Source organism: Malus domestica, chromosome 02, assembly GCF_042453785.1.
Source record: "Malus domestica chromosome 02, GDT2T_hap1".
In the NCBI taxonomy this organism is placed as follows: domain Eukaryota; kingdom Viridiplantae; phylum Streptophyta; class Magnoliopsida; order Rosales; family Rosaceae; genus Malus; species Malus domestica.
Window position 1 is genome coordinate 5,824,746 of NC_091662.1, and position 17,677 is coordinate 5,842,422.

General features: G+C 39.1%; 3 protein-coding genes across 5 annotated transcripts; 1 reads left to right on the plus strand and 2 right to left on the minus strand.

Annotated features, from left to right (window-relative positions):
- Window positions 1-3,318: 3,318 nt before the first annotated feature.
- On the minus strand, window positions 3,319-10,818 carry LOC103406807 (casein kinase I homolog hhp1-like). Of its 3 annotated transcripts, none has more exons than XM_070814290.1 (10): window positions 10,613-10,818; window positions 10,242-10,311; window positions 9,951-10,099; window positions 9,761-9,856; window positions 9,599-9,669; window positions 4,265-4,326; window positions 4,095-4,158; window positions 3,913-3,997; window positions 3,689-3,815; window positions 3,319-3,595 (listed from the first exon to the last, which is right to left on the minus strand). In XM_070814290.1, exons 3-10 carry the CDS (start codon window positions 10,041-10,043, stop codon window positions 3,441-3,443), a joined length of 753 nt encoding a protein of 250 aa, XP_070670391.1. In that variant the 5' UTR covers window positions 10,044-10,099; window positions 10,242-10,311; window positions 10,613-10,818; the 3' UTR covers window positions 3,319-3,440. The 3 variants fall into 3 exon arrangements, with proteins under 3 accessions (XP_070670391.1, XP_070670393.1, XP_070670395.1); XM_070814292.1 differs by having other exon boundaries at window positions 9,599-9,655; window positions 9,761-9,869; XM_070814294.1 differs by lacking the exons at window positions 10,242-10,311; window positions 10,613-10,818 and having other exon boundaries at window positions 9,599-9,655; window positions 9,951-9,987.
- A 715-nt stretch (window positions 10,819-11,533) lies between these two features.
- LOC103406808 (thioredoxin-like 2, chloroplastic) lies at window positions 11,534-14,415 on the minus strand. Its single transcript, XM_008345797.4, has 4 exons — window positions 13,993-14,415; window positions 13,382-13,567; window positions 12,288-12,452; window positions 11,534-11,912 (listed from the first exon to the last, which is right to left on the minus strand). The coding sequence occupies exons 1-4, from the start codon at window positions 14,188-14,190 to the stop codon at window positions 11,775-11,777; spliced, it is 687 nt and encodes a 228-aa protein (XP_008344019.2). The 5' UTR covers window positions 14,191-14,415; the 3' UTR covers window positions 11,534-11,774.
- A 1,435-nt stretch (window positions 14,416-15,850) lies between these two features.
- LOC103453229 (casein kinase 1-like protein 1) lies at window positions 15,851-17,417 on the plus strand. The gene is made up of 7 exons (XM_029088494.2): window positions 15,851-15,987; window positions 16,153-16,223; window positions 16,327-16,422; window positions 16,524-16,594; window positions 16,890-16,980; window positions 17,093-17,156; window positions 17,244-17,417. Exons 2-6 carry the CDS (start codon window positions 16,218-16,220, stop codon window positions 17,114-17,116), a joined length of 288 nt encoding a protein of 95 aa, XP_028944327.1. The 5' UTR covers window positions 15,851-15,987; window positions 16,153-16,217; the 3' UTR covers window positions 17,117-17,156; window positions 17,244-17,417.
- Window positions 17,418-17,677: the final 260 nt, after the last annotated feature.

A 17,677-nucleotide genomic window follows, 5' to 3' on the forward strand; every position in this document is an offset into this window, starting at 1 on the left:
GGAACAACTTTTCGAGCCCCAACTCATCGACCCAAACATTTTCAACCCCATGGAACCTAAAATCCACCTTCCGACTCCGTCGCCAGCGACGTCTCAAGACCGCTGCAAAGGCAGGGAAGAGCTATCGTCGCTCGGCGTGCCAGCGCCACGGGCTACCAAGGGTGCCCGACTCCGGCGCCTCCTCATGCAGACAGGTATCCGCCTCCGTCACCCTAGTCGGCGTTACCCGATCGTCCGCCGTCGGAGCCTCTAGATGATCCGCTCCGACATTCTCCGCCATGACCCTCTCTAGGTGCGTTGTACGCCCTCCCTCATTCGCTTTGGGCGTCCGAATCGGCAAGGACGCCGCCATTTCCAGTGAGATATGCTTCTTCTTTCTTGTTGATGCCTTACTTGTTGTAAAGAAACTATGGGTCTTTCATAGGGTGTGGGGTAGGGTTTTTCCATATCATAATTACGCTTTAGGTGTTCTTAGTTCCATCATGGGAGAAAGAACATGTAAAATGTTGGATTCGATTGGCAGAAGGATACTGCGTTACACCAGCACAGAGCAATACTATAGGTCTATATGTCACTGCACTTGCACTGCACTACTGCGACAGTCTGAAAAATGAAAAGCTTAACTAATGAGCCCTTGTGCCTAACTCAATTGTTTGGTCAATCATTGAATCGAAATCACAGTTTTTGAAGGTGGGATTTTGATGCGAGCGGGTATTGATTAACTGCAGTATGATCACCTTTTTCTTTTCTTTCTATGGGTTAAAAGTTTCGATTTAAGATGCTTATCATGCTCTGGTTGTCTTTTGTAGGTGGATAGTTTTCCATGGATAGTTCTTGTGGTTTCCGAATACTCGAACTTATCCTTACTTCTCAACCAACCCTTCGATTCCGCTTCTGCAGCAGTATATAATCTCGGTCTTTTCAGATAGTTTTAGCATTTTTTAGGTCAACAGGAAATAGAAGGTGAAGAACGAAATTTACCAAGTTTGCTCTGATTTCAATTGATCCTAAAAGCAAAGTTTTACTCATTACAAGTCATTCTATACTCTGGTTTGCTTTGCAACACCAATGCACATTCTTTACAAAGTAAAGCAACCGAGTCAAACAACATGAGACGCTTTATGTAACAGATTAGGCCTCTTCTCTGCACATATCTATCCAATTACTGAACCAGTGCATATTAAACCATTGAAATGTTGAAACCTTTGAATGAACTGCTGAAAACCGCCTTGTATTGTATGTACCTTTGGACGACTTTAAAAAGAACAACAACAAAAAATGCTAACTTGTAATGAGTAAAACTTTGCTTTTGGGATCAATTGAAATCGGAGCAAACTTGGTAAATGTCGTTCTTCACCTTCTATTTCCTGTTAACCTAAAAAATGCTAAAACTATCTGAAAAGATCGAGATTATATACTGCTACAGAAGCGGGATCGAATGGTTGGTTGAGAAGTAAGGATAAGTTCGAGTATTCAGAAACCACAAGAACTATCCATGGAAAACTATCCACCTACAAAAGACAACTAGAGCATGATAAACATCTTAAATCGAAACTTTTAACACATAGAAAGAAAAGAAAAAGGTGATCATACTGCAGTTAATCAATACCCGCTCGCATCAAAATCCCACCTTCAAAAACTGTGATTTCGATTCAATGATTGACCAAACAATTGAGTTAGGCACAAGGGCTAATTAGTTAAGCTTTTCATTTTTCAGACTGTCGCAGTAGTGCAGTGCAGGTGCAGTGACATATAGACATATAGTATTGCTCTGTGCTGGTGTAACGCAATATCGTTCTGCCAATCGAATCCAACATTTTACATGTTCTTTCTCCCATGATGGAACAAAGAACACCTAAAGCGTAATTATGATATGGAAAAACCCTACCCTACACCCTATGAAAGACCCACAGTTTCTTTACAACAGGTAAGACATCAACAAGAAAGAAGAAGCACACCTCACCGGAAATGGCAGCATCCATGCCGCTCCAGACGCCCAAAGTTAGGGAGGGAGGGCGTACGGCGCACTTGGAGAGGGTCGTGGCGGAGAGTATGAGGGTGAAGGGTATGTGGGTGGAGCGGATCATCTAGAGGCTCCCGACGGCGGACGATCGGGTAGCGCCGGCTGGGGTGACGGAGGCGGATACCTGTCTGCACGCAGAGGCGCCGGAGTCTGGCACCCTTTGGTAGCCCATGGAGCTGGCATGCCGAGTGACAGCGGCTCTTCCCTGCCTTTGCAGCGGTCTTGAGACGCCGCTGGGGTTGAAAATGTTCGGGTCAATGAGCTGGGGCTCGAAAAGTTGTTCCAAGGCTTCGAACAAGGTATCAAGATCGACACCGGAGCTGAAATGTATGTTCATAATCAGCCTAAAGAGTTGCCCAAGGACAATCATATCAAGAATGTCAATTACGGGAACTACTTCCTCAGGGTGGCAAGGGGTGGTGGTTGTGACGGAACTACTTCCTCAGGGTGGCAGGGGGTGGCGGTTGTGACGACGGTTCCGATGGTGGGGAGGCGGAACAGGGTGGTGATACCAAAATATGGTTATACCAAAATATGAACAAGGTGTTTGCAACCTGAGCAGTTTCCTCTTCTCTTAATCTGCCAACACATTCATATCCATACGTCCCAGTACTCAAATGTCAAAACTTGAGCAAACATCTAATCTGCTTAGTGTTTATGAGTACAAGAACAAACTAGATGAAGTTCACGTTATTTTAATATATGCCTCGACTAACTACTGTCATCGGCTCCATTGTGGTCTATTGGTATTTCTTTTTCGACTAATATTTATCTCCAATATTGGGAGAGAAAGCGAATAGCCCTCACTGTGGCGACAATTCAAGTTCAGAAAGAGAAGCGAATAGCCCTCACTGGGGCAACATTGCCAGTTCCGTAAGAGAAGCAATTATCAAAAAATAAAAAACTAAAAAACTTAAGAGCTCGTTTGGTATCCTATTGAAAAAATTTCATCATTCTCAAAACATCACCCAAAAACACATTTTAAGAATATGAGAGAGAGAAAAAGAAGAGAGAAAAGGAGGAGAAAGAGAGGGATTCGGAGTGAGAAGAGAGGAGCGAAAAAAAGGTATGAGCCCTTGAGTTTAAAAACTCTAAAAATTCATCTTTGTTGTTTTTAAGTTGGTCTTCGAAACCAATTTCTGAAAATAGTCACACCAAATGTGTTTTCAAAGCCTAAAATTTGAAAACTTTTTTTCGGTTCAAAAAGTTGAATTCTAGTAAAATATCAAACTAGTCCTAATAATTCCCTGTCGAAAACCAGAGCCTGAGATGTGGACCAAATAAATTCTCAAACGGAGAATAAAGAAGTAGAATTTTAGCATAAGAAAATGAGCATAAAAAGGAAAGAAAATAGAAAGAGTGCTAGCTAGTTACTTAGATGCAGTACGGATTTAATGTCCAAACCCTAAACCACAGCCTAATTACAGTGCTTTATAACCGGTCCAGCGTTTTTATTTCTTGGGCAATACGGCACCACTTTTCTATACAATCTTCTAGCCAAGTCAATACCTTCCTCTGACAACAAGCAGGCCGGGTTACGAACCCAATCATACTTCAGATCACGCTGATAACCTGAAGCAAGAACACACGCACATGAGCTGACATGGTTAACCGCACGGCCCTACTATGAGAACACTACATGCACGAAAAACATATGTTTTCAACCTTTTCGATCAAAAAGGCGGCGAAAGAGCTTCCTCAGATAAGCATAATCTGGTTTTTCATCAAACCTTAAAGACCTGCAGTAGTTCAAGTATGCCGCAAATTCCGTTGGATATCCTCGGCATAACTCCTATGAACGAATTAAGAGAGCAATGACTAATCAATACTCGCAAGCAACTTTAAGCACGCACGTTAACTGTACTTCAATCATCAATGTTTCAGCTTACCTCTATTGAAATTGACTCTTTTATTTCACACATCTTCTCAAACTCTTCCTCTCTAGTATTTGCTGACACCTCTTGCCAAGGCAGACTGGAAAAATAAAATTATAGAGAAAGAAACACCGTAACTAAACACAATGCTCCCAAAAAAACATACATAAAGCATAACAGGAAGGCACAAGGTTTACCTTCCTCGTAGAAAGTACGTAAGCACGTATCCAAGTGATTCTAAATCATCCCGGCAGCTTTGCTCTATCAACATTGAAGTTAAACAATTTAAATCAGATGGACGGAGCGAGGGGAAGAGAAAGAAAGTAGGGGGCAAAGGGAGACTGAAAGACAGAGAGAATTCACTTAGCAACGCCACGGTGAGCATTGATGCTTGAATATGCTACATTATGTTTCCACTTCTCACCGTCTCTGCATTATATACATGAGAACTTGACATTAGAAACTCGGTAGCCACAAGTTCACATATAATCATAATACGTGGATCCACTCGCAGTGGACTACACATCTAATCTAGCTTAAGTGCCAGAAAATAAACATTTGGGTTTTCAAAAACGTTTTAATCATTGAAAATAGAGACAGTGGAACCCAAAATGACGGCATTTCTGAAGTGCAACTTTGAAGCAAGGTACAATCAACCGTTGAACAATAAAGACTGTTGAATTATAAGTGTTGAGCTGAAAAAGTCTAAATAAGATTTTCTAAATTGGTGTATTCACTTATGCAAAATGTTGCAAAGTGTAAAGTTTAATTTTACTAAAAAGGCCATGAGTGCCATGTGTTGATTGATCCATGTAATTAGTGAGATGAGTGACTAAGATGAATTGTAGTGTATGTGTGGTCCCAAGTTAAGGCTAACTGTGATGTAAAAAGCATGTGAGTGCTCTCTTTTTGATATATGAAGAAAGTCTCCTCTCTGCATTTTAAGGCGAGAGTGAAAGGAAGAAAACTATTCAGTTTCTCCTCTGTTCATCTTCATTTCTGCTATCTGTCTTGCTCTCTCTCAAAAAATAGAAACCAGTTTTTCATATACACTAACATGGTATCAGAGCCAGGTTGGGTTTAACAATCTGGGCGTAAATTTGTGAAGCTAATTTTTGAGCTCAATCGAAGCTCTCTTGAAGCTCCGTGAAAGTTGTCGATTCAGATCAAAACATGTCTGGATCTGGAGGCTCGGAAGTGAGGACTCCAGTTTTCTCCGGTGAGAACTACGAGTTCTGGAGAATTAAAATGGCAACAATATTCAAATCTCTTGGGTTATGGAATCTGGTAGAGAAGGGGATTACAACCTCCAATTCGAAGAAGAAGAAGGAAGCTGGAGAAGCATCGGAGGATGATGAAGAAATGGTAGCTGCTTTGATGAAAGACGCAAAGGCTTTGGGAATCGTTCAGAATGCAGTCTCGGATCAAATCTTCCCACGAATCGCCAATGCCGAGTCAGCTAAGACGGCATGGGATTTGTTGTACGGAGAATATCATGGTGGTGATCAGGTACGATCTGTGAAATTGCAGAATCTTAGAAGAGAATTTGAATATGCTAGGATGCGAGACGATGAGTCTTTATCTAGCTATCTTACACGGCTGAATGAGCTAATTAATCAAATGAGAATATTTGGTGAATCTCTGTCGAATGAGAGACTTGTGCAGAAAGTTCTGATTAGTCTTAGTAAACCTTATGATTCTATCTGTTTGGTTATAGAAAACACAAAGTGTCTAGAGATTGTAGAATTGCAGGAGGTAGTTGCAATCTTGAAGAGTCAAGAACAACGGTTTGATCTGCATACTGTTGACACTACTGGGAAAGCATTTTCATCTTTCTCAGTGAGTTCAAATGAGCAAAATAGGGGTGAAGGTCAATCTGGTTCATCTCAGTTTCAGAAAAATTGGAACAATAAGGGCAAGAAATGGGGTTCAAAACCCAAGTTTCAGCATAAATTTCCTGCTAATTCTGCACATAATGCACAGTCAATGGGTCAGATAGGTACAAAACCACAATGCAGGGTATGCTCTAAGTTTCACTTTGGAGAATGTAGGTATAAAGGGAAACCCAAATGCTATAACTGTGAAAAGTTTGGACACTGGGCTAGAGAGTGCACAGTAGGTAAATCAGTGCAAAAGGCAAACTGTGCTAATCAAGTTGAGGTGACAGGGAACTTGTTTTATGCAAATAGCACAATCACTGAATCAAAAGTGAATGGAGAATGGTATGTTGACAGTGGTTGTAGCAACCACATGACAGGGGATTCAAATTTGTTGATAGACATGAAGACAAATGTGGTTGGCAAGGTTCAAATGCCCACAGGAGAACTTATGAATGTGGCAGGTTTTGGTACACTTGTGATAGACACAAGCAAAGGGAGAAAATATGTCAATGAAGTAATGTACCTACCTGGTTTGAAGGAAAACTTGTTAAGTGTGGGTCAGATGGATGAACACGGTTACTACCTGGTATTTGGGGGAAAGATGTGTAGTATCTTTGATGGACCTTCATTGGATTGTCTTGTACTCAAAGTTGAAATGAAAAAGAACAAGTGTTATCCTTTGACACTGATACCAAATGATCAGGTTGTACTAAGAGCAGGTATTTCTAAGTCTACTTGGATATGGCACAAGAGACTATGCCATCTGCATTTTAGAGGTCTTCAACAGCTTAAGAACAAAGAAATGGTGCATGGTCTCCCAGTTTTAGAAGAAATGGATGAAGTTTGTGAAGGTTGTCAGTTTGGGAAACAGCACAGAGAGTGGTTTCCAAAGAATCAGGCATGGAGAGCAAGTAAATCTCTAGAACTGGTACATGTAGATCTGTGTGGTCCTATGCAGAATGACTCTCTTGCGGGTAATAAATATTTCATGCTTCTTGTAGATGATTGTACAAGAATGATGTGGGTTTATTTTCTGAAATACAAGTCAGATGCATTGATCTGTTTTAGAAAATTCAAGTCCATGGTGGAGTTACAAAGTGGCTTTAAGATAAAATGTTTGAAGAGTGACAGAGGGGGTGAATTCACATCTTGTGAATTCAACAAAATGTGTGAAGATGCAGGGATCCAAAGACAGTTATCTATGCCCTATACTCCACAACAGAATGGAGTGGTAGAGAGGAAGAACAGAGCTGTAGTTGAAATGGAAAAAACTATGCTTCATGACAAAGGACTACCATACTACTTATGGGCAGAATCTGTACTCACAGCTGTCTACATATTAAACAGGTGTCCTACAAGAGCTCTTGGAGAAGTAACTCCATTTGAAGCATTCAGTGGTCGAAAACCTGGAATTGCACATCTTAGAATCTTTGGTTGTTTGTGTTATGTACACACACCAAATGAGTTGAGACAGAAACTAGATGCAAAGAGTGTCAAGGGCATATTTGTAGGTTATGCAACCTGTGAAAAGGGGTACAGAGTGTATGATCCTCTTAGTAAAAAGCTTATACTCTCAAGGGATGTAGTGTTTGATGAAAATTCAACCTGGGAATGGAAGACAGCTCCTGAGAACTATGTAACTGTGTTTAATCCTAGTGAGTTATCTGTGCTGCCTAAATGTATTTCATTAGAGACAACTCCAGAGGAGAATGATTATGCTTTGTCACCAAATCTGGCATCTCCTCATGAATCTGTAAGTGATGTGGACAGCAGCATGAGAAAGACTCAAGCCTTTGATCACACTCCATTGAAATGGAGGAATCTAGATGATGTTTTGGCTCAATGCAATCTTTGTATTATGGAACCTGAAAAGTTTGAAGAGGCAGCCAAAGATGAAGCATGAATGAAGGCTATGGAAGATGAAATGTCAATGATTGAGAAGAATGCAACATGGGATCTGGTGAACAGACCAAGTGATAAACCCATAATTGGGGTTAAGTGGGTATTCAAGACCAAGCTTAATCTCGATGGGACAGTGCAAAAGCATAAGGCAAGGCTGGTAGCCAAAGGATATGCTCAGAAACCAGGTGTGGATTACAATGAAACGTTTGCACCTGTAGCTAGACTGGATACAATTCGGACTCTAATTGCTTTGGCAACTCAGAAAAGTAAGAAATTATACCAACTAGATGTGAAATCTGCTTTTCTGAATGGAGTACTCGAAGAAGAAGTTTATGTAGAGCAACCAGATGGTTTTATGATCAAGGGGAGTGAAGACAAGGTGTACAAGCTTTATAAAGCTTTGTATGGTCTAAAACAGGCGCCAAGAGCCTGGTATAGTGAAATTGATACCTATTTTGCTCATTGAGGGTTTGTGAAAAGTCAAAGTGAAGCTACTCTTTACATCAAAGCAAGGGGAGAAAAAATTCTGATTGTTTCAATCTATGTGGATGACATAGTGTATACTGGAAATAGCATTGAGATGTTGAAGGAGTTCAAGGAAGACATGATGACAAAATATGAGATGACAGATTTGGGGCTTCTTCACCATTTTCTTGGTATGGGAGTTATTCAAACTCACACAAGCATATTTATCCATCAAAGGAAGTATGCTGTTTCTTTGTTAGATAAGTTTGGTTTGAATGAGTGTAAATCTGTGTTTACACCTCTGGTTTCATCAGAGAAGCTGTGCAAAGATGATGGCAGTGGTTCAGCAAGTGAGGAACAGTATCGAAGAATTGTGGGAAGTTTGTTGTATCTCACAGCAACTCGACTAGATATAATGTATGCTGCAAGCCTTCTAGCTCGATTCATGCACTGTCCTACAAATAAACATCTTGGAACAGCCAAAAGAGTGCTTAGGTACATCAAGGGAACTTTAGATTATGGTTTGGAGTATGTAAAGGGAAAGAATGCAGTGCTAATCGAATTCTGTGATAGTGATTGGGGAGGATCTGTTGATGATAGCAAGAGTACATCTGGTTATGCATTTTCTTTTGGCAGTGGAGTGTTCTCGTGGGCCTCAGTAAAGCAGAATTGTGTAGCACTCTCTACTGCAGAAGCACAGTACATCAGTGCCTCTGAAGCAACTGCTCAAGCCATTTGGCTTAGATTTGTTCTTGAAGATTTTGGTGAGATGCAAACTGAAGCAACTCCAGTGCACTGTGATAATACAGCAGCAATTGCAATTACTAAAAATCCTGTTTTCCATCAGAAAACCAAGCACATTGACAGAAGGTATCATTTTATCAAGAATGCACTCCAGGAAGGTATAATCGATTTGGTGTACTGTCCAACAAATGAGCAGGTGGCAGACATATTTACTAAGGCTTTGACAAAGGATCGGTTTAACTATCTTAGGGATATGCTAGGTGTGAAATCAGCTCAAAACTTAAAGGGGAGTGTTGAATTATAAGTGTTGAGCTGAAAAAGTCTAAATAAGATTTTCTAAATTGGTGTATTCACTTATGCAAAATGTTGCAAAGTGTAAAGTTTAATTTTACTAAAAAGGCCATGAGTGCCATGTGTTGATTGATCCATGTAATTAGTGAGATGAGTGACTAAGATGAATTGTAGTGTATGTGTGGTCCCAAGTTAAGGCTAACTGTGATGTAAAAAGCATGTGAGTGCTCTCTTTTTGATATATGAAGAAAGTCTCCTCTCTGCATTTTAAGGCGAGAGTGAAAGGAAGAAAACTATTCAGTTTCTCCTCTGTTCATCTTCATTTCTGCTATCTGTCTTGCTCTCTCTCAAAAAATAGAAACCAGTTTTTCATATACACTAACAAAGACAACACCGAAAGAATAAAACAAGCCACCAACCTATAAGGAATATGCTGATGAGTTGATGTATCTCGATACTGCTTAGCAAAACTGAAACTGACAATGTTGACCTACACAAACACAGAGGACGATTGATGAATTCAGAACACGGAATAAAGCTATAGTGTTTACACAGGACATAAAAAAACATATCGAAAGAACCTCATTAGGTTGTTTAATGGCACCAAATAGGAAGTTTTCTGGCTTGATATCCCGGTGTAGAAATGATTTGGAATGGACAAACTCCACACGAGTGATCTGACACAAATTTCTAGACGAAGATAATCAGGCTGCAAGTTAGACGACTAGATTTCAAAAAATATGCATTCGTGAAAAAAAAAAACATGTCTACCATTTTTTCAGCAAGCATGAGGACAGTCTTCAAAGAGAATTTCTTGCTGCAGCAGGTGAAAAAATTGTCGAGACTAAGTCCCAGTACGTCCATCACAAGAGCATTGTGGTCTCCTTCCACTCCAATCCATCTCACTTTTGAAATTCCAGCTGCCAAAGTCAAATACAGAAGCCCACCAACGAAGAGTTCATCGGGATTAGAACTAAACTATATAAACATATGCGTACATATAGTAAACAACAGATAAACAAATATACAAAAAGCTTCAGGGATAGTGGTTGAGGCCATTACCTCCTCCCTTTAGTCTGTTATACACCTCTGATTCATGGATCAACGTGGGTTACTCTGCGTTCACATTTTCCTGGAAAAATGTACAACAGAATTCCAGCTATATATATAAACTGATAACTACAAGGAGCAAAGCATTGCGGTCCTTTCGATTAAAGACAAAATAGGCATAAAGATGAGCAACATGATCCATATATGAAAACGAAAGATGAAATATTCCAAAGTCAGAAAATATTTAACACAACGGAATGTACTTTGATTGAAAAAGAAATTAAAAAAGAAAGGACGAACAGTAAAAGAAATTGCCAGAATTAAAGACAAATAATCATAGCAAAAAAATTGAAAAAAAAATCAAACGAAAGAGAGAAAGAAACCATGGTAGACCGCTCCGAACTGCGAGAAACGGATCATCGGGCCGACTCGAAACCTTCCGTTCACAACAGGTCGAGACTTCCTATCAACCCATCCATTCGCACCAACAACAGACTCCATATCTCCGAACACAAATCAAAGCCCTAAACGACCGATCTCTCTCTCCTCTCTCCCTCTCTCCGTATCAGGTTTCTACCCGCCTTTTTCTGTAGCAGCCATATAAATAAATGTATGAAGTTAAATTTGTAAAAACCCCAAAATATCCCCACATAAAACTGAAAATTAAAGGATAGAATAGTAAAATCAGCGGGTTTTTATTTTCTCGCTCCATACGTTTCCTTCTACTCATACAATTGTGTTTTCGTATGTTTCCTACTTCTCATACTAGTGTAACTTTTTGAGTGACTGCGCGTGTATGTCACGCGTCCATTCCAATTGACGCTTAGGATCGAGGATCGACACGAGACGTCAAAATATAGTAGTAAAATATATATATGAAATATAATTACATAGTTCTCTCACTCAAAAACTGATTTATCCAATGACGTATAATCCCTAAGCTTTGAAATTGGTTTGAAAATTGGTGAGTATTGTAAACTACTCTAAGGATTAGTTTGAAAAATGTTTTTAAAGAAAATGTTTTTGAGTTTGAAAAGCACTTAAAATTCTTTCCTGTGCTTATTGCATATAGATATAGCACATCAAGTACTTCTCAAAATTAACCTACATTTTTTTTTTACTAAAGGACTGAGCTCAAAAGCATTTTTTCTAAAAACACTTTTAGCCATTTAAAAGCACTTCCTAAACGTGCCATAATTTAAACAAAATTCGAGCTCTGAGTACATGATGTGAACAAATTCGTTGGTGGTGTTAGAAATGTTTGGCAAACTTAAACCTGGATGTTCACTTGTCCAAAACTCTGGTAAAAAGAATCACTCATATCATATTACGTACCTGGAATTTCTTTATCCACAGAAATTTCAATTACATACATGACATCCAGAACAAGAATGGAAAACAAGGTGGCAGAAAATAGCAACTTGTGCTTTTGGCTTCTTTTACAAAAAATATACAGAATACGAGTAGAAAGCGTAAGCTGACTATCGAGGGGCTTTATGCTATGGACCTGTTTTCTTTACTACAATTGCTTGAGTCGAACGAGTTCTATGACGAGGCAGATTCCGATGGCTTGTCCTTCGGAGCTGAGGATGGTTCCAGTGTAAGATCTCCAACTCCCTTCGGAGGACCAATGCTGCAACGAGCTGTGTTGTGTAATGCAATAGCATCCTTTAACTTCTGGAACTGCAGAAGATTATGAACACAATCAGGTCGTTTCAGATGAAAATGGATGTGAAACTTCCTAAAAGCATTAAAGTAATACTAAAACTTGGGCATCCCCATTACCCGCGTAAAAATTCTACACGCTTACAAGAGTATAACGGAAGGTGATTGTCTCTTACAGTATCACTATCAGGTTTACTATAATCCCCGCATTATTCAGCTTTCTAATCGGGGTTGGAGTTTTAAGCCAATGATGGTTACCATTTTCAGAAAATTAGGTGCTTCGGAGGATGTACTCGGTTTTTAAAGATAAAAAAAGCAAAAGAGAGACTAGAAATATTCTGTTCCGCTCCTCTTCCCAGTAGCTAACTGATAAAAAAGAAGTTCAAGAACTACCTTAGCAAGTGAACATGAAAAGGATTCAAGCTGTCCCTCTGATCCACGATAGAAGTGGAAATACGGGAGCACCTTCACGTTCATACTTTTGCACATTGGTTTGTTCTCGTCAAAATTCACTTTCAGGAATAAAATCTCAGGGTGGTCTTCAGCTGTTCTGCAGAGCTGACACATGTATTAAACAGTAATATCAGGAACTTAGCACCTCAACCATATAAAAGCAAATTTGAAAGAGTGTGATACATTCAACTTTAAGTTTCGATTGAAGAGCATTAGTTCCAGACAAAATGAACTTCAAAATTGAAGGGTTCTTATATTCAACTAAACATTTAAGTTGAAATTTGGGCAGAGTCATCTCCTCTCTTCAAGAATCCGTTACCGCAGATTATTTCTGATCAGTCACAATTTTTCACATGAAATGTCAACCTCTAGATAACAGAAGGCAACGTTCCAAATACAATGAAGCAGCTCACCATCTAGAAACAATTAATACAGTTTATACCATAGGGCCTACAATTAGTGTTGGAAAAATATTAATGCTTTAAGAGTTTATACGTTATGCTGACATTGCAGATAAGACACAGTTCTCGAAATAAAGAGGAACGCCATTAAGGATGCATGTCCAGACCAATTTATAACAACAAAATCGACTTCCGTATGGAGCACAATTGCACAAACATATTTACAGCATTTGAACTTCGTATTTCTTTGTTATTTTAAAACATAGGCAGCATACAATATAACCAGAAAAAAAAGTATAAGAACAAAAAAATAAAAATAAACACTCATCTGACAGAAATTAGTCCCGGTTTATCCAACAAGACATGACACTGCTTCCTTGGGCACATTGATATCTGGAATCACACCATTCTAATGAACTTGAAGTCATACGGTTCAAGGTAGAAAGCATAATCCAGGAAGGTTACAATGACACCAGTCCTATAATACACACATGTATTTACATATATGTGCATGGACATTACCTTCTTCACTGCTTGTTGTAATGTCCAACAGCTTACGAATTATCGTCTCAGGAGTTATATCAAAGGTTTTCAAGCAGACAGCAACTAGAAGCAACTGAATTGTGAGATTACCTTAGGAAACAATGCACGGCAGGAAGCACACCAAGTCCCGTAGAATTCTACAATAACTAATCTATCACCAGCTTGGCCTAAAGCACTCAAAAGCTCTTGAGTAGAATGAATGTCGACCATATTCGGAACACTTCTTTCCCACCATTTTGGCTGGTCCTTGTCTCTTTCGGCAACAGTTGCCTGTACCTGCATTCAGTACACAATAACCTATTACACAAACATTCTTACACAACATCAGCAATCAGCATAAGCCCAAACTTAGGAAAAACTAACAAAACATAATTTTTTCCATTTGATTTTCGACATCCTTTTTCACCTTTTCCTTTTGGGCAACTGATACCACAAGCCAGACTTATCAAAAATATAAAACTTGGCAGCTAAAGCAGCGAAATGCAATGGAATATGACAACTTCAACAAATGTGGTTCCCAAAAATGCTTCTAATTTGCAGAAAACTTGCCAATTGAAACCCAATTCACGAACAAAATTACCAAAAGCTATTACATGCGGCCAAATTACAACATTTCAACAAATGGGTAATCGTGAATTCAATCAAATACTAAGCAGATAACAAAAAAATGAAAGAAAAATGCCAAGTATGGATAGAATTACCTTGATATTAACCAGCTGCTTTCTGGGTCTGAAAGCGAAGTGAGCAACAGACGAATACGAAAGGGGATAAACCCTCCTGTATGGGTTTTGATTGGCTGGGAGGCCCGGTTGCAGAGAACTTACGGAGGAGGCGAAGGAGGTGAGCAGAGACGAAGAGAAACGAAGTGAATGGAATGGTAATCTCAGGACATCAGCCATTTAATTGAAAGAAAGAAGAGGAAACTACAGAGCTCTGGAGAAATCTGAGAAAAGGGTAAGAGGTGGGAGAGGTCAAATCTTCATGGAGATTGAGGGTCAAGGCAGAGAAGAAGAAAGGCCATGGCTTTTCGGAAAAAAAGAGGGGTTTTGTAATAGTATCTGCTCTGCTGCATGTGTGAACCATATGGTACCAGAGGGTGGAGAAAATTTTCACGCAATCGGAACACAAATAGTATATCACGTGTTTTTATATAAATGATCAAAAATTTTATTTTTTAAATTATTAACTTTTTAATATATATATTTCACTATTTGTATAATAACATATGATGTACTACACCATATTCCGATCACATTAAAAATCTCTCCAAATGAAGACGATGTTGTTTGGATCCTCCTACTTTTTAATTTTTTGAACTCTCCAATTTCACGTGTTTGTTCAATTGGCTTTTTTTTATGTTAAATTATTCTTTTTAGATTTTATTTTAATAAATTATATTTATTTATTAAAATATGCAAAAAAGAAAATGAAGCCCACCACAGACTACCTGGGTACTTTTTCATTTTTTTAATGTGTAATTTTCATTCAAATTTTAAACGGTCTTGAATTACTATTTTGTCTCTTATTAAGTAAATTGTCTTTTTCAAAGGCTTTAATAAGGAAGGAAGGGGCATTTAGTGACATTTTGAATGTTTGCCTTTTCATCCTTCTCATTCTAGAGCAATAACATTAAATGGTTAGGTAGTTAGTTGTTAAGAAAATGAGTGATAATTAGGTGCATAATAATTGCTTTTCGTTACTAAAGTAAAACATCATATGCACAAACTGTCTCTAATTCACCGTACAAACGTCATAATTAAATCTTCTATTTTTTTATAATCATCTAAGGATCATCTTTAAACCCTTAAAAAATCCATTTAATATTAAGATCATTTAATCATTTATACGAATCAAACAAATTGAAACTCATCAGAACTCACGTCATCATCTAAAGATGAATGGCTTAATACATGGCCTGAGCCAAGTATTATCCCGTGAAAAATGCGTATCTTTTATTGTTTAGAGTCTAAACTTGTCCATATACAGGATCCCGTCCTCCACATTGGTCTCGTCCTCATCGTCGTCATCGATGCTGATAGGGTAGTCTTATTCTATTTCTTCGGCATCATCCCAATACTTTCTCCGCAAAGCGCAGAGGCCCAAACTCCGCGAAGACGTAATTGCGAAGGCCATTCATTATTTCAAGTGCCTGAAACCAAAATGTAGTGCCCTCAAATCAGAAAACTGATGAGAAAATAGCTCAAACAGAAAGGAGGCAGTTCAAAGATCATAATTGAAGTACCAGATACGGGTGCCTTTTTGTTTTCGTCAAAAGTTGAAGAAGACGCTTAGCCTTGCCAAGCACTTTTGGTCCTTGGTCTCATCCCTAGCTGTTGAGATAATACTCCAAATTTCACTTCCATTAGTGCATAAAATCAAATCAAAACCCTAAACTTGAAACCCAAAACATAACTTGCATGAGAAACAACTGACCAGATGCAGTGTGGCACTAAAGCCAATGTTTTCGAGATACAATACAATCGATCTCGTTGTGTGATCTGATGCACACTGTGAACTCAATTATTCATTTGTTAGATTTCATCTTTCGTTTGCGGATTTGGATCATGTTGCTCATCTTTATGCCTATTTTGTCTTTAATCGAAAGGACTCCTTGTAGTTATCACCCTAGAAGATAGCTAGAATTTTCTCAGGAAAATGTGAACACTGAGCATCCCGCATTGCTGCATGAATCAAAGGTGTGTAAAAAACTAAAGGGAGAGGGTAATGGCCTTAACCACTATTTCCGAAGTTATTTATTTAATTAATTATTTTATTTTTTATATATATTTGTATTTATTGATTGTTTAGTACTAACCTCTATTAACTCTTCGTCGGTGGGGGTCTGTATACCACTTTGGCAGCTGGAATTTCAAGAGTGAGATGGTTTGGAGTGGAAGGAGACTACAATGCTCTTGTGAAGGACGTAATGGGAGTAAGTCTTGACTACTTTATTCAACTGCTGCAGCAGGAAATTCTCTCTGAAGTCAGTTCTCATGCTCCCAGATTGATTATATTCATCGTGAAATTTGTGTTAGATCAATCGGGTGGAGTTTGTCCATTCCAAATCATTTCTACACCGGGACATGAAGCCAAATAACTTCCTCATTGTTGCCTCTCAGCAATTGCGTGAGGTCTTTCGATTTGTTTGTTTTTTTATGTCCTAAGTAACTTAAAAGTTAGTTTTATACCGTGTTCTGAATGAATCAATCGCACGTCCTCTTCGTTTGTGTAGGTTTACATTGGAAGTTTCAGTCTTGCTAAGCAGTATAGAGACACATCAACTCATCAGCATATTCCTTACAGGTTGGTGGCTTGTTTTTCCTTAAGAAACTAGCATTTTTCTAAAAAATGTCGTACCCAGTGCACAAGGCTCCGGCTTTACGCAGGGTCTGGGAGAGGTAAATGTCGGCTAGCCTTACCCCCATTTATGGAGAGGCTGCTCCCAAGTCTCGAACCCGAGACCTACCGCTCATGGGCGAAGGTACTTGCCATCGCACCAAGTGCGACCTCTAAATGAAAAAAATTGTGTACTAATGGTTATATGTGAAACTGATGGCTACGGAGTCTCTAATGTTGAGTTCTCGTGTATATAATGCAGAGTGTTGAGTTCTCGTGTATATAATGCACAGAAGGTAAGAAGTGGAAACCTAATGCAACGTATTCAAGCATCAATACTCACCGTGGCGTTGGTAATAACTGAATTCTCTCTCCGTCTTTCTATCTTCCCTTGCCTCCGGTATTCTTCCTCTCCCTCTCCCTTCGTCCGGCTGATTTTAAATAGTTTTACTTTCATGTTCATAGAACAAAGCTGCCGGGATGATTTAGAATCACTTGGATATGTGCTTATGTACTTTCTATTTGGAAGGTAAATCTTGTTCCTTCCTGTTATGCCTTGTGTTATTTTTAGGAGTATTCTATGTAGTTACATTCGTCTGTAACTGTTCTTTTCCAGTCTGCCTTGGCAAGGGGTGTCAGCAAGTACTGGGAATGCTAGGAATGATGAAGAGTTTGAGAGGAAATGTGAAATAAAAGAGTCAACTTCAATAGAGGTAAGCTGAAATATTGATGATTGAAGTACAATTGATGTAAAGGGCGACCCCGAGCCAACAAGGCTTCCCGCTTTGTGAGGGTCGGGGAGGGGGATGGGTGGAAATGTCTATCGTACGCAGTCTTACCTTGTTTTGCAAAGATGTTTTCATAGCTCGGATACTAATCTTTCGGTCACAAAAAGCAACATTTTCATTGCGTCAAAGCTCGCCCTCTGAAGTACAATTAATGAGCATGCTTAAAATTACTTGCAAGTAGTGAGTAGTCATTGCTCTCTTAATTCGTCCATAGGAGTTATGCCGAGGCTATCCGAAGGAATTTGCGGCATACTTTAACTAC